This window comes from Gigantopelta aegis, chromosome 3 (genome assembly GCF_016097555.1).
Source record: "Gigantopelta aegis isolate Gae_Host chromosome 3, Gae_host_genome, whole genome shotgun sequence".
NCBI lineage: Eukaryota > Metazoa > Mollusca > Gastropoda > Neomphalida > Peltospiridae > Gigantopelta > Gigantopelta aegis.
The window spans coordinates 64983985-65001983 of NC_054701.1; the positions used below are offsets into that span (position 1 = coordinate 64983985).

Sequence of the window (17999 nt, forward strand, 5' to 3'; positions counted from 1 at the left end):
CCCTTGGATTATAAAAATGTTTTAGCCTGCATACCACCGAGCTTATACCCTTGGATTATAAAAATGTTTTAGCCTGCATACCACCGAGCTTATACCCTTGGATTATAAAAATGTTTTAGCCTGCATACCACCGAGCTTATACCCTTGGATTATAAAAATGTTTTAGCCTGCATACCACCGAGCTTATACCCTTGGATTATAAAAATGTTTTAGCCTGCATACCACCGAGCTTATACCCTTGGATTATAAAAATTTTAAAAATTAATTTAATGACTCAGAATTCTAAATGTTATATATCTACAAGCAGGTAACATCGTATGTTCATCACATTAAATGATCACCAAATGATAACCCTTACCCCAACCCTGGATTGTAACTGGTGATTACCTTGGCCCAGGTAGTGCCAGATTAGTTTTATAATGAATGGCAATGTAGTCTTCGTCGCATGCCATCTTTTCCCAGCAATCGAGTTTCAGTTCTTCGACTTTGAGTAGCAAGCGTTTTCCGGGTTGTGTCTGAAAATAAATGCTCAAAAATTTAAAAAACTACAACAACCCAAACCCTTATTTTGCCCAGAACAGAAATACATTAAATGCCGTAGTTTTAAAATGTACTAAGACGTTGATAAACGAACAATTATTTCATTTCCGTCCAGAACATTATAAAGAAGATAGAATCGGGTGTTCTTGATATAGTCAAACTGCAGAAATCACAAAATTGTTTCCAGCCTATTAGACAATACATAGTGTATTAAACAGAATTAAGTCTATGGGACACAGAGGATGTAAATGCATGATAGCCATTTCTTGATGTAGTGACCTGACCTCTCCCAGGTGAGTGGTTAAACTCACTCTGGGTGGGAGCCATTACCGAGATGCGAACACAATACCTATCTACCAATTAGTCGATTTAACCACAAGGCAATAAATGATAATCAGGTTTTTAAAAATGAGGTAATGTATGAATAGACCGGGAGAATTGAACTGTGGCAGCAACAATAGATGACAGCCTATTTTCCAACAGAGGGGTGGGTTGGCTTACGTGCAAAAATTAACAATTTGATTTGATTTTAGCAACACGCTGGTTTTGTTGTATTAGTCCGGGAGCCAAGTCTGAAAAGAGGCCTAGAAAAAGGTTGAGCACAACATCCACTACACAGTTGGTTTGTCACTTTAGGCTGCTTGGGGGATGTACTCTGGAACATTCCTAGCCCTGATGTAGAGTTGAATTATGGCAGCAACGATAGCTGGCAGCATATTTTCTAACAGGGGTGGTGTGTGAGGGGTGGGGGTGGGGGTGTTCGTGTCTTACGTGCAAAAATCAACAATTTCATTTGATTTTCTCGGCTTCTACAACAAATATCCTTCAGGAAGCCACCTATTAGAAAATAGGCTGTCACCTATTGTTGTTACCACATTCAACTATACATCAGGGCTAGGAATGTTCCAGAGGCATCCCCTAATCATCCTAAAGTGTAGTGGGTGTTGTGTTCAAACATGTTTTTCTGGGTCTTGCCTCCCGGACTAGAAATGTGTTATTTAAAAATATGTATCAAAATAATACAGCCAGATATCAACGAAAATCTTCCAGAAACTCTAATCTCGAGAAACAAACATCATTCAGCTGTTATCAGATGGTTTAAAGGCTCAAAGAGTGATTTTCTCAAAACCGTCAATTCACCACTTACTGTCTCTTTTTTTATCGGCATCGATGGTATAGTGGTTAAGCCATCGGATATAATGCTGGAAGATATTGGGTTCGCATTCCGTTGCGAGGCTTCCACCTAGAGCGAGTTTAATGACTCAGTGATAGGTATGAGGCGTGATAGGTATGAGGCATACTACATCGACATCTCTCTCACTAACCACTAACCCACTTTCCTGGACAGACAGCCTAGATAGCTTAGGTGTGTGCCCGACAGTATAAATGAACCGTAATTGGATATAAGCACGAAATAAGTATAAACAAACTGTTTTTTGCCTTAGCATGGCAGTGTAACAGTATCACATTTAGAAAAAAGTTAGTTTGACGACACCACTAGAGCACATTGATTTATTAATAATCGGCTATTGGATCTCGAACATATGGCAATTTTGACACAGTCATAGAGAGGAAACCCGCTACATTTTGTTCCATTAGTAGCAAGGGATCTTTTATATGCAACCATCCCACAGACAGGATAGCACATACCACGGCCTTTGATATACCAGTCGTGGTGCACTGGCTGGAACGAAAAATAGCCCAATGTGCCCACCGACGAAAATCGATCCTAGTCCATCCGATCATCAGGCGTGCGCTTTATTAGTGGGCTACATCCCGCCCCTATCACAATAGGAATGACTGTTTTCTATAAAAGGTCACCTTGACACAAAATGGCTTCGGCTCATGTCAGGTCTACTAACAGTCAAAGTTTGTTTTGTTTAACAACACCACAGGAGCACATTGACTTATTAATCATCGGCTATTCGATGTCAAATATTTGGTAATTTTTACATGTTGTCTTAGAGAGGAAACCCGCAACAAGGGATATTTTATATGCACTATCCCACAGTTCAGTCAACCGTTCGTGGCTAATGTCCGCTAGACTGGTTTATGGCCACGTCGGAAACCAATAAAATATTTCGCGAATGTTAACGAATGTTAGCGAAACGTTCACTGGTTGAACTTAGGCCAGTCGTGATGCACTGGCTGGAACCAGAAACAGCCCAAATGGGCCCATCGACGGGGGGGGGGGGGGGGGGGGAATCGATCCTAGACCGGACCGCGCACCAGGCGAACACTTTACCACTGGACCACGACTTGACCCCAAGCTACTAACAGAAACTTAGGCGCAGTGGAAGTAATTCCAGTGATTCCAGTCAAAATTTACGACTCCATTTACGTACCTCGATGAGCCAATTACAAGATGAGTAGGCTTTAGAACCCTTGCCGTAGAAACCAGGAGATGTCAGGGTGGTCCACTTCTCCGTAGCAATACGACGTTTAGCACCACAGTCACCTGTTGTAATAAACACTCCTCTCAGACGTTTAATTCACCTCAATGAATGAATGAACGAATGAATGAATGAATGAATGAATGTTTAATGAAGGAAGAAAATGCTTTAGTTAACGACGCACTCAACACATTTTATTTACGGTTATATGGCGTCGGGCATATGGTTAAGGACCACGCAGATATTGAGAGAGAAAACCCGCTGTCATCACTCCATGGGCTACTTTTTTCGATTAGCAGCAAGGGATCTTTTATATACACTATCCCACAGACAAGATAATACATACCACGGCCTTTGTTACACCAGTTGTGGAGCACTGGCTGGAGAATGTTTAATGACATCCCAGGAAACAAAACATGGATATATTATATATCATGACTAATTAATTGACATGAACATTGTATATCATGAATAAATTATCTATTTTATTCGGGCGTATATTAATTTTTCAAATAACTCATGAATAAAATTTGAGTACCATGTCCAAGGAGGATGGGGGGTGGAGTGCGGGTATAGGGGCGGGCCCAGTTTGTGAGAAATATTGAAAGCACACCTAGTTAGAAGAGATGGGATTGGGTGGGGTGGGGAGGGGTGGGGTGGGGTATGCCCCCTGTACTGTTGTTCCACTTCACTTACCGTTGACACCGTCCATGACGTCTTCACAGAATCGACCTGTCAGTCCATCAGGACAAACACACTTGGAACAATTGTTGGTATCACGATAGCCGCCATTGTAACACCGTTTCCATAACAGACCTCTCTCGCACTCACCTTAACACAAATATAAATATCAATTTATAGCAACTCTCAAGTCTACATAATATGCTGTGTTGTCCAGTTTAAAAAAATAATAACAACATTTGTTGGGGGTGCAGCCTTAAAATGGCACGTAAACACCGAATCAGACTCCACTAAAGACATAAGATACGGTAAGTTACAAATAGAAAAATGCATATATTACAAAAACTGTTTACAAGCAAAATTCGACGACAATTGAGAACCCTGGTTAAAAGTTCTAGAATGTCACAACGGAGTATATATCTATGTATGTATGTATGTATGTATGTATAGATAGAAAGACAGACAGACAGACATATATTTATATATATAGTGAAATCCATCACTAAACACAAATAACTTCATTATAGGGCCTATTCGTCCGCTAAACACTGAATTTTCGGGACACTTCTTTTTGGGGAGGGGGGGGGGGGGGGGGTGTGTCAGTCAAGAAAGGAAAAGTGTGTTTTAGTTAACTGTAACTTCAGGAGAACAGCAAAAATATATGGCCATAGACCGCAACATAAACTCCTCTCATCAATTACACACAAGAGTTCTTTGATATGTATACTCGATAGACAGGGTAGTACATGCCCCGACTTTTGACATGTCAGCCGTGGAGCATTGAATAAAAATGGAAATAACGTATTTATGATTGGTGTGTGACCTATCACGTTTTGGGCAAGTGCTTACTTTTACAGTAATGGTAGTTCACTATCTTGGCGTCATAGAAGCTAAGATGAAATTTGTTTCCAACAGTTTCATGCATATCATCGTCCAGTGTTACCATTGACTTTTTTCCTTTTCTCGAAAATTGCTGGAAAAAGAAACCTAAATATTTTATAGATATATACTCATTAAAAAAAGAATGAAATAGTTTTCAAGAAATTATTTATTGGTCATTCTTCAACATTATAAGACAGTTTTGCACAACTATGGTATGTCCACACTAAACATTCATTCATTCATTCATTCATGCATTCACTCACTCACTCACTCATTCATTCATTCATTCATTCATTCTTTCTTTCATTCATTGTCCACACGAGTAACCGATTTCAAATACATTGTATTTACAAACGGTTCAATATTTGACTAGTCCAGTAAATGTATGGTTTGACCTTGGACAAATTACAACAGAAGGTTGTTTAGATTTATATTGTTGCAATTTGTCCGAGCTTCGCCTATTTTTCAGGTTATCTTTACTGGACTATGACGCAAACCGTGTAGTTACGTAATGTTTACGCAATTTTAAATTCACGAGAATCGCCAAACAGTTGCGTACTAAACCGTTACATGTTCTGAAATTCAATATACCATGAAATGAAATCAAATGTATTTTATTTTGCTGAAACTGGAAATGCAATGAAATGTTTCAGTCAAGTGAATAGGTTTTGCAAATATAAATCACTTAAACAAACAATCGGTTACCCATGTAAAAACACGTGAAATGACTTGGGGTTTTGTTTGGTTTGAAATATTGTCCACTGCAAACTTTACAGTTGGTTTTTAAAAAGTTACAGTTTGTTTTGTTCAACGACACCACTAGAGCACATTGATTTATTATGCATAGGTTATTGGATGTCAAACATGCACCACACTACAGACAGGATAGCACATACGTTTGATATACCAGTCATGGTGCACTGGCTGGAACGAGAAATAACCTATTAAGTCCATCGACGGGGATAGATCCCAGACCGTTGCGCATTATGGTCTAAATTTACAAAGTCTGTGTTTGTCTTATACGTGTGTAACTACATACATTTAATATATAATAACAAAAACAAGGCTGCGTTCAGCCACACCGAACAGAAAAACATCCGCTAGACTGGTTTATGCGCTTCACGTTAAACCAAATGGCCACGTCGGAAACCAGTAATATAGTTCGCGAACGTTAGCGAAACGTTCGCTGGCTCAACATGGGGCTGGCTTCGTAAATTATTCGGCCCAGTTATGTTTAAATTAAACTACCGCATTGGGTTTAATTTCTGATTATTTTATATATCACGTATAGTAGTTATGTTCCATTCATCGATTATAATCGAAAATGTATCGGTTTAACTTCACCAATGTGATGATAGATTATAAAAATCCATAATCAATTTGTGTGGGAAAATATTAAATGTAATTCTTCCTCCAGGGAGAGAGAGAGTATATTTTTTACATGCCCCTATACAACTATACATGCTTGAATTGGTGGGAAAATGTTTTGTTTTGTGTTTGTTTTCAAGTATACGCATTAAAGGTAAAATTAGCTATATGTAGGGTTTATCCTGGTGACGATGACAACATGTGTATGGTCCTTAGAATTCAAAACATTCTTATGTTCATATAATGTTGACCAACTGTGTTATCGAAAGTTGATGGGTTGGTGAAAACTGAATGTAACCGATTGTCGATGATGAAATTCCAACTGATTCTCAACACTAATTTATAGGTTTATAAATTCACGTGACCATCAAACACATACATGCAGCAAAAATAATGCATTAGAGAGATGAGGGTAACCTCGCACACACCGACATGTATATATTCCCCATAGAGCATTAAGGAAGACTCGGATGCCGCCTGTGAAAGAGAAAAGACAGTTCTGCGACAAGAGAGCCAGAAGCCGACTCCCTTGACCTACATATCGGTTCGGGTATGTGACGTCAAGTGATTATCCCAGGCTAAATCATACGTAAATAATTAACAGAAACTAATTGCTCATGAACGTGTAAAGGTTGCCTGACTATTTTCTTTGTATAAGGTATTGATTATTTAAAACCGATTTCAAAATTATTATATTATTAATACTGAGCATGCAACGTGAAGGTGTATCGTGAGTACAATGACAACTGCTTAACTGTTTGTTTTGTCTGGCTTTTTTTGTTTTTAGAAACACCGCTGAATGCCCGACAGGCATCAAGGAAGAGAGCCACTAAAGACATTTGTTGATTCTTCATCTAGTATGAAATAAAGATTTGTTTTAAATCGTTTTATATGTGTGAGATGGAGGGAGAATTTGAATGAGAGGAAACAACAAGCGGAGAAGAAGCACTTCAGGGAGCTGTGTCTTCAGTAAGTTTGTTTCCCAATCATTTGTAACAGAGTGGATATTATGCAGTTATTTGCAGATAACCAGAACAGTATTGAATGTATTTTGTCAGACATTTTGAAGACTAAAACTGGTAAACTGGTATTGGGTAACCATCTGCTCTACCATAGCTCTACCATAGCTACCATACATGGATTATAAGTTAAATTGCTTGAAAATGAAAAAGAAAATTGGTGGAGTTTAAAAGTATTCATAAACCACTCAAGGCACCCTTTTTAATTTATTCAGACTTTGAGACCATACCAAGAAAATACTTGGCTGTGTAAACATCCCCAGTATATCACACCCAGAAACATGAGAAATAAAAAGGGCTCTGAAGCATATCTGAACCAGTATTTTATTCCTAGGATTTTTTTGTTTACAATTTATACAGGTATGACAGCCATTTGACCATGAAGGCCTTAGACAAAAGAATCAAAAGAAAAGATTCAGTGTTTACCCAACAATATGGAAAAATACATTTCTTTCTCATTTGGGAATTTATGGGACTCTATTCAGTTTCTTAATGCATCACTGGAAACTTAAGTAAAGAATTTAAGAAATGTCAGACGAGATAAATTTGACATTTTAAAACAAGAATTCCTTAATCAACAGCAGTTTGATCTTTTGCAAAGAAAAGCGATTTATCCGTATGATTTCATGGATGATAAATCCAAATTTAATCTGGACCACCTTCCGGTTCAGTCTGGCTTTATAGTTTACTAATAACAGATAGTTCTATTTCAAACAGCGACTATCAACATGCACAAAATATGCTGTTTACATTTAAGATGAAAACAATGGGTGACTATATATGAAAAGTGACGAGTTATTTTTGAATAAGAAAGTATAAAAGGTCAACCTGTGAAGAAACTGGTCCCCAATCTTCGAAACAAAGAAAACTACATTGTACATTACAGACATTTACACGCTGACCTCAGGCAAGAATTGAAATTGGTTATAAAGTTCACAGAGCCATTAGTTTTGAACATTCCCAGTGAAACCATTCATACATTTCAACAATGAGAAAAGAAAAGAAGCTAGAAACGAATTCAAGAAAGTCTTCTATAAACTTATTAACAACTCATGTTTTGGATGCATTATGATGAATGTTCGTAAACACGTTCACGTAGAGCTGGTCATTTCGGAAAAGAGATTCTGAAAACTATGCTGCAAGTCAACATTTCAGGGTTTCAAAATGTTCAGTTCAGATTTGGTAGCGGTGTATTTAAAAAAGGGTAATTGTACATGCATTATGCTGGCTTCTCAATTTTGAATCTCTCTAAAATTGTCATGTATGGATTTCATTATGACTTTACAGAATGACAGTATGGAATCAAAGCTCAACTCTGCTTTACAGATACTGATTCTTCGTTACAAAGTTCAGATTGCAGACATATATATTAATTTCCAAAGCATTCAGATCTGTTTGATATCGGCAACTACGATCTGACTCGCCCTTTGTTTTCCTAATCTAATGCGAAAATACTAGGTAAAATGAAAGATGAATAAGGTGGAGAGGTTATGGAGACATTTGCAGGATTACGAGCAAAAATGTATTCCTTACTGTATGCTGGAAAAGAGACAAAAACAGCCAAAGGGTTAGTGATAAAGAGTCATTAAAATGCAGCTCAGATATAATATGTATAAAGACTGTTTATTTGAACATTGTCAGCAAAGATACGAGATGAAACAAATACAAGTGTTGACCATCAAATGTATAGCCAAAAGGGAAATAAAATCAGCTTATCTTCCTTTGATGACAAACGCTATGTGCTGAAAGATGGGGTCCATACACTAGCCCATGGCAATTATAATATTAAAAAACAGCTAGTATCGATTGCTAGGATTCGAATCTACTGCACAGATTCGCATGGCATTTAACAGACAGTTAAACATTCAACTTTGAAACTTGTGAAATACTTGTTGCTTCTAATGTGTCAGTAAAGAACCGTTTTATACGTTGATAATGTCTTCTTGAACAATTATGTTAACTCTTTCTTTGTACCTTTGTCTGAGAGAAGAAATCTGGACACGGCGTTGAGCCCATGATAATCGGATATAAACTGAACTGTGACAAACTATTACTATTATTTATACAGGGATGGAAATTGGCATACAGTGAAGCAGGTGTTAACAATATCAATTCATCTTACTATATACATCAGCTTTGACCGTTTCAAAAAGTATTTGTTTGCATTACAAACCAGATACCATCGTACATCATGGTACATCATTAAAGCGCCATTATTCGTTAATACAGTGTTGTGTGACCTGATTTTAACTTGTATTATGGGTAAAATAGTACACAGCGTACACTACAATAAATGATGGTGACCTTTTTTATCCAGGCGATGATTTTTAGTGAAGCTGGACATTCCAGCGAAGGCTACACTACAAGGTCAGCGATCAAGACAAGCGATCCCCTTACACTAGGGCCATACATCTCTCAAAGTACACTGCAATTCAGCTGTGTTTCTCGGGAATGAAAAGACAGAGAAAACAAACAGTTAAACGGTTGTCATTGTACACACGATACACCTCACGTTGCATGCCCAGCATTAGAATAAAAACATTTAAAAGAGGTTTTCATTAATCAGCTACAAAGAAATAGCCAGGCAATATTTACACGACCATGAACAATTAGCTTCTAATTATTTACGGATGATTTAATCTGGAATAACCACGTAAGGGCACACACCCACGCGGCTATGAAGACCAAAAGAGTCGATTCCTGGCTCCCTTATGGCAGAACTGTCCTTTTACTTTCATCACACTCGGGGTTTTTTGGTTAACTATCTGTTGTGAATAGTCAGACAAACATACGTAAGTTATAACAGTAATGTATTCACAACAGTGTCACCGAGGCGATGTTTAACGTATTAATACACACACACACACACACACACACACACACACACACACACACACACACACACACACACACACACTGACACACACACACTGAACTGGACTGAACTTTATTTACACTCTGGCCGTAAGTCATCGCACACGCACACGTATTTACGATAGAGTGTTATTCACATATTCACATCGTATTCACGATAACATCACTACTGGCGTATTCACAATAGACGTTACTCTCGTATTCACGATAACATCACTACTGACGTATTCACGATAGAACGTTGCTCTCGTATTCACTATAACATCACTACTGACATATCACGATAGAACGTTGCTCTCGTATTCACGATAACATCACTACTGACATATTCACGATAGAACGTTACTCACGTGTTCACGATAACATCACTACTGACATATTCACGATAGAACGTTACTCACGTGTTCACGATAACATCACTACTGACATATTCACAATAGAACGTTACTCTCGTATTCACGATAACATCACTACTGACATATTCACGATAGAACGTTACTCGCGTATTCACGATAAATATCACTACTGACATATTCACGATAGCGTTACTCTCGTATTCACGATAACATCACTACTGACATATTCACGATAGAACGTTACTCACGTATTCACGATAACATCACTACTGACATATTCACAATAGAACGTTACTCTCGTATTCATGATAACATCACTACTGACGTATTCACGATAGAACGTTACTCACGTGTTCACGGTAGAGCATCAGCGAGGAGTAGTCGAACGGTGTTCCCACGGTTTTAACTTTTTTCCAGGACATTTTATTGTAGTTTCCCCGAGCGTTTTTATACACATTCTCGTACAGAACGTTGACGTACCTATTGCGGTCAGGGCGCTCCTGTTCGTGGAATAAGCCAAGAGCGTGCCCTACTTCGTGAAGAATTGTCCCAACCTAACAAAACAAAGAACTCAATGAATTAATTGTTTTATTGTTTAACTACACACCCTAGCACATAAATACACATCGGCTAATTTCGTGAACAACTGTCCCAACCTATTTTGCAAGTAAGAATTTTTTTGTTTAACGACACCACTAGAGCACACATGCGTGCACACCCAGACACATAAACTCATACATGCAAGCACTCACAGATACATACACAGATACAGGTTACACGCGTACAGACACACACACCCACACACACACACACACACACACACAGGCAAACAAACACACACACACACATGTACACGCACAAACACAGGCAAACAAACACAAACACACACACACATTCATACACATACACATACACACACACATGCAAATAAACACAAAACATGCATACATACACCTGTTTATGCATATTAAAAATTATACATACATAAATGTATACATACATACAAATGTGCATAGAATATACAAGTACGTATATGTTGTGTCACTATTTGTCACTCAGACACGAATTATCACCCAGGTGACAGCAAACTGTGTCAAATCGGGTGAAAAATGGTGCTAAATTTGATGTCTTACGTGAGAAATAGTGACGCAACATATCTCCGTTCAATTTGTTCTTAATTTCGTCAGTATAATGCGTATACTTGCCCTCATACAACCGGGACCTATTGGAATTAACTGTCCTTTTTTCGAATTCCTCATTCCGATACTTGACTGACATTTTGCGGGATCTATAAACACAAAAGAAGCATGCCATAAACGCCGTGGTACTGATGTATCAACTTAGTGAGGGATAAAATGTAAAACTGTAACAACTAGTTATATAACCCATTGTCTTGAACATGACCACTCTAAAATAAATCAATAAACTATGCAAGAGGTGGGGACCTTGCCTTGCTCCAAGATGTAAATTCATAAAGGAAATGTTTCACAAGGAGTGTTGGCCAAGTGAAACGTTTCTTTGTAAATTCCCATTTTGTGCCAGACAAGAGCCCTACCCCTATCTAAAAATTTCATATTAGTATGAGGAATATCGAATTTCGAGTTAACGAGGTTTAAACTAGCCAGGAATAACGAATTTCAACCGGATGTTGAGAGATTACGGTTTCTGTCATTTTGATTTATGAAATACTTGTATTTGTAAAATACAGGACGAGAACTTAAAGGGACATACCCTAGTTTTTAAATACTAAGACCTGGGTTTTTTTTACTATTAGAGCCATTTTTGATAACTGAAATCATAATATACTTAGATTTTATTGTTTAGATTATCCATATCCGTACATTCGAAGTGTTTTTGGACATCCTGGTGTTTTCAATATCACAAAATACATTTCTCATATTTTTTAAAACACACGTGCGTCTGAGAAGTAACAGTTATGGAGTCGAGTTTTATCTATTTTTAGAGGGTATTTCATCATTTCAAATCACAGATTCATGTTTCACTCAATTGTAACTTTATCCAAATGTGTTACAGGTTTGTAGATTAACTAAACTTAGTGTTAATTTTCACGCGTTGAAACTAGGGTCTGCCCCTTTAATATAGACAGGGACCAGACGTAGACCACTGGTAAAGCGCCTGCCTGATGAGGGGGTCAGTCTGGGATCGATTCCCGTCAGTGGATCCATTGGGCTATTTATTGTGCTACCCTGTGGGATGGTGCATATAAAATATTCCTTACTTCTAATTGAAACATGTACCGGGTTTGCTCTCTAAGATTACATCAAAATTATCAAATGTTTGACATCATATAGCCGATGATTAATAAGTCAATGTGCTCTAGTGGTGTCGTTAAACAAAACAGATTTGAACTTTAACTTTAATATTGGCGTTTCCTGTTAGCCAGGGGGCGGGCCGTAGCTCAGTGGTACAGCGCTCGCCTGATGCGCGATCGATCGAGGATCGATCCCTGTCGGTGGGCCCATTGGGCTATTTCTCGTTCCAGTCAGTGCTCCACAACTGGTGTAACAAAGGCCGTGGTATGTATTATCCTGTCTGTAGGATGGTGCATATAAAAGATCCCTTGATGCTAATCGAAAAAGAGTAGCCCATGAAGTGGCGACAGCGAGTTTCCTATCTCAATGTCTGTGTGGTCCTTAACCATATGGCCGACGCCATATAACCGTAAATAAAATATTTAGAGTGCGTCGTTAAATAAACCATTTCCTTCCTTCCTTCCTGATAGCCAATGCTACCCAGCTTCTTTTTTCTTCTTCTTCTTCGTTTTTTTTTTTTTTTTTTTTTTTGTATTTGCTGAGATAAATATTGTTGAAACCGACTATCGCAAGTGCTATAGGCCTATAATCGCTCCGGCTCTCTGACTAACCACTGCCCTGGACAAGAAACCCAAAGTTCTGATATCTACGTCCAGGACAGTGTGCTTGAACCTTAACTGAAATATAATCACGAAAATCAAGATGAAATTAACGACTAGTCACGAGGCAGGCTAAGGCAGACTTATGTAAGAACGGCTTCGCGCTAAGGCGCTACGCCATTCATACAGTGTGTAAAACGATTTTGGTGTTTATCATCGCATGAACGTCAACAATATAACGTTCAATTCTTAATTATTACCCATATGGGCAGAAAGAAAGAAAGAAATGTTTTATTTAACGACGCACTCAACACATTTTATTTACGGTTATATGGCGTCAGACATATGGTTAAGGACCACACAGATTTGGAGAGGAAACCCGCTGTCGCCACTACATGGGCAAGGGATCTTTTATTTGCGCTTCCCACAGGCAGGATAGCACAAACCATGGCCTTTGTTGAACCTGTTATGGATCACTGGTCGGTGCAAGTGGTTTACACCTACCCATTGAGCCTTGCGAAGCACTTGCTCAGGGTTTGGAGTCGGTATCTGGATTAAAAATCCCATGCTTCGACTGGGATCCGAACCCAGTACCTACCAGCCTGTAGACCGATGGCCTAACCACGACGCCACTGAGGCCGGTGGGCAGAAAGAAGTGGGAAAAGAAAAGTGACCTAGGGAAAGACAAAAATATTTCTTCCCCTAGATACGTTTGGACGTCATAAACAATGCTTCCTTATAGGCGGTTAATTGTGTGTAAGAATGTTTTCCATGGTGGAAGTCATGTTAACAACTAACTTACGTCGTCGGCGATATGTACGTCTCAGCTATGACGCAACGCTACCTCTTGTTCTCAACTTGAAAACTTAGTTTCAACAACAGTATATTTCGAAAATCTTCCATAAAATGATAAATATCGTACACGATAAACGATATTGCCTCTGAGCTCATTGAGTAATCTCTAAATCCATCACTCTATGATATCACTTCTCTGACACCAAGTCATGTTACGTACTTACGTGTTATGTTAAATATAATATGTGGACCCTCGTAGGCAGGCACGATATTGAATCGTAAACATGTCGCGTTTTCCCACTGCCGAAGAGCCTCCAGTATATTCAGTTTCTGTTTTTCTTCTGAAATAAATAGAAGGAAATATATACCACAGTGTAATTTAACTTCATTTCATTTCAACGTATTTTCGTGCTTATATCCAATTAAGGTTCAAGCACGCTGTCCTGGGCACACACCTCAGCTATCTGTGCTGTCTGTCCAGGACAGTGGGTTAGTTGTCAGTTGGTTAGTGGTTAGTGAGAGAGAAGAGTAGTGGCCTTACGGCTACCCATTCAGCCCTTAAGAACTCGTCCAGCTCAATACAACAACAACAACGACGACGACGATGATGATGATGATGATGATGATGATGATGATGATGGTGATGATGATGATGATGATAATAATAATAATAATTAATAACTACAAAATATCACATTTGACTTGTGCAAAAAAATCACAGCTGTCCTATTTACTAGTATCTTACTGTAGGTATGAGAAATCACGACTGGTATGATGTTGCTCGACCATTTGCGACTTTTTGATGCTAAAATCACGCCTCTTCGGTATCTGTGTTCGCCTTCATCTGAATGAAATACATGTACATAATTATACATGTATTACCTACATCATTTACAATACATGGTCACATAATTATCGTATTTAACTCTCGCTATCTTTAGGGCATATGTCATAGCAGGGGGCGGGACGTAGCTTAGCGGTACAGCGCTCGCCTGATGCGCGGCCGATCTGTGATCGATTCCCATCGGTGGAACCATTGGGTTATTTCTCGTCCCAGCCAGCGCACCACGACTGGTGTAACAAAGGCCGTGGTATGTACTATCCTGTCTGTGGGATGGTGCATATAAAAGATCCCTTGCTGTTAATCGAAGTGGCGACAGCGGGTTTCCTTTCTCAATATCTGTGTGGCCCATAACCATATGTCTGACACCATATAACCTAATTAAAAATGTGTTGAGTGTGTCGTTAAATAAAACATTTCCTTTTTCTTCTTTGGTCATAGCAATACATTTAATACTGCCATGGCATGCTTCTGACATCGCTAGTTTTTATAGCAACTGCAAGCTTGTGGCAGCTGCGATTTGTGAAACTGACATTATTCAGCATCATTATAACTGACTTCGTTGAACGTTATTAACATCTAGTGTCAAATACATCATTAAACAATTAATACTAAAGGAACAATGTCATCTTTCTTAATAAAATATTAATTAATTACGATATATTTTAGTTAAGATAACGCACAGCAATCTTTTCTTTGGCGAACGTATTCTTATAGTGTTGCGGGCGGGACGTAGCCCAGTGGTAAAGCGTTCGCTTGATGCGCGGTCGGTGTGGGTTCGATCCCCCTATGTGGGCCCATTGTACTATTTCTCGCTCCAGCAATTCCACCACGACTGGTATATCAAAGGCCGTGGTATGTGCTAACCTGTCGGTGGGAAAGTGCAAACAAAAGATCCCTTGTTGCATGAGGAAAAATGTAGCGGGTTTCCTCTGATGACTACGAGTCAGAATTACCAAATATTTGACATCCAGTAGCTGATGATTGATTAATCAATGTGCTCTAGTGGTGTCGTTAAACAAAACAAACTTTTTAATTTATACTATTAGTTACAGTTAGACAGTGAGGAAACAGTTTTAATACATTTATTTCTTACAATCTTTGTATCATCAACATTTGGAACTAACACAAATAAGCTAAACAGTGTATTCGTTTACAATATGTAAAGCCAGTAATAAATTTAGATTTATATATGAAGTTCTTTAGACATAGAATAATTCACTTTTAAAATCAATACTCATTCGTCAGGTTTAAAAATTATCCAAATAAAACTGCAGGAAACGTATTATGAGATTTGAAAGAAAAAGAGAAAAAAAAAGATGTTTGAATGCTACATATTTTGGCTGCTATAGTGGATTTCTATTTGGCAGCTGTTCAGTGTTTACATACTGACATCTGTCATTTGGGAATTGATCTTTCTGGTTGTCTTTGTACATATAATCAGACTGAAGAAAGACAAAAGCATAAGGACTGTGTTATTGCTGAACAGTCCGGGCACCTCACAGAAAGACAATTTCTTTTACCAAGTATAGCACTATTTATATTATTTTATAATACCAAAACTCTAACTTGATATATATATATATATATATATATATATATATATATATATATATATAATTATATATATATATATATATATATATATATATATATATATATACAATTTCTTCTTTCGTGATTGGATATATATATATATATATATATATATATATACAATTTCTTCTTTCGTGATTGGATAGGTATTGTGCTGTTAAACAAAAATTAAAAAGAAGAGGAAATTTTCGCATTTATGAATTTAATAAACATCTTTTCTTTACAGATAGTTGAAATACCTGTTAGATTTCTGTTTTACGTAATAACATAAATACTATTCACTACTGCTGTTTTACACGTCAAACGAATTTCCATTTCTAGGATATTGATTTTGTGTTTTTACATATGTCAGAATGTTAAGGTTGTATGACATGCCTGTTCATGACATGTCTATGCATTAATCATTATGTATAGAACATCCTTTACTAAAATATATCTACCGTACTCTCTATATTCAGTTATTCAAATACATTATTGAGAATAACTTAATGCATTTTGCTTCAATCACTTTTCATTTACGCTCATATAAGTAAAAATATGACAATGTAGTTTATCTTCAGTACATTTATTCATGATCACTAGATTTAGTTATTGAATAAACCACTGAAGTACAACATCGGTTTAATACATTGATCTTTACACAGAGATTCAATGTATCATATAGCTCTATACTCAGAAAGGGTCCAGTGTTAATGGACATTTTAGGTGGGGCAAGCGTAACTTCATAACTGTAGTAAATGTTATTTCAAAATATTTCATTTTGTTGCTTAACGTTCATAAAATACACCCTAGGTTGTTCAGGGAAAATACAGGGAATTCTAATTTGAAAATTCTGTGTGTACCCTGTGTGTGTGTGTGTGTGTGTGTGTGTGTGTGTGTGTGTGTGTGTGTGTGTGTGTGTGTGTGTGTGTGTGTGTGTGTGTGTGTATATACATATATATATATATATATATATATATATATATAATTTTATATATATATCAAAATGTGCGGAATTTACCGACCATCCCACGTCAAAGCCGCGCCGTCTGATTAGAAAGATAAACTTTTATTTTAATATATTATTATTATATTATTTTTTAGCACTTTATTCACACTACAAATCTATTTTGCTTTCACTTTATCTGCACTGTTAATTTGTCTTGCTTTATGTTTTATGTATTTACTTTGTTTCAAATATTTGTAGTAATAGTAGTCGTCTATAATGTTATAATATTTGTAATTAGGAGAGGGCCTCGTAAGTTGAATAAGTAAGTATAATATATATATATATATATATATATATATATATATATATATATATATATATATATATATATATATATATATATATATATGTATGTATGTATGTATGTATGTATGTATGTGTGTGTGTGTGTGTGTGTGTGTGTGTGTGTGTGTGTGTGTGTTCTTGTGTGCGTGTGTACGCACGTGTGTGTGTGTCAAACAAAAATCGTTATCACACGCCCAGTTATATTTCTGAACAAAATAATCCAGAAAGTACTGAACCAAATCCGTAAAACACTATAAATCATATATCTTATTCCACATCGCCATATATAATTCTTTAGACTTACCTATTTCTGAGTATTTCTTTTGCATAGGGAGCGTAGATTTTCCGCCAACCTTGTAACTTACCATTAGGACTAATATACAAACAAAAATGTTACTTTTAATTAAGAAAGCCATCATCAGCTTCTCTAATGACCAACAAGAAGTACCATCCGAAATTCAAATCAAATATTTTATCTCTGCCAAAGGGACATTAGCTAAGCAGACACT

The 17999-nt window shown here is 37.3% G+C and overlaps 1 protein-coding gene across 1 annotated transcript in view; it reads right to left on the reverse strand.

Moving 5' to 3' along the window:
- The window catches only part of LOC121368431 (zinc metalloproteinase dpy-31-like), a 52602-nt gene extending 34603 nt beyond the window's left edge, over positions 1–17999 (reverse strand). The window contains exons 1-9 of the mRNA XM_041493161.1: positions 17795–17999; positions 14526–14624; positions 14005–14121; positions 11319–11401; positions 10464–10667; positions 4464–4587; positions 3630–3764; positions 2886–2998; positions 388–515 (exon numbers count right to left, since the gene is read on the reverse strand). Of these exons, the coding sequence (XP_041349095.1) occupies positions 388–515; positions 2886–2998; positions 3630–3764; positions 4464–4587; positions 10464–10667; positions 11319–11401; positions 14005–14121; positions 14526–14624; positions 17795–17909 (1118 nt within the window). The 5' untranslated portion in view covers positions 17910–17999. The remainder of the gene's footprint in view (positions 1–387; positions 516–2885; positions 2999–3629; positions 3765–4463; positions 4588–10463; positions 10668–11318; positions 11402–14004; positions 14122–14525; positions 14625–17794) is intronic.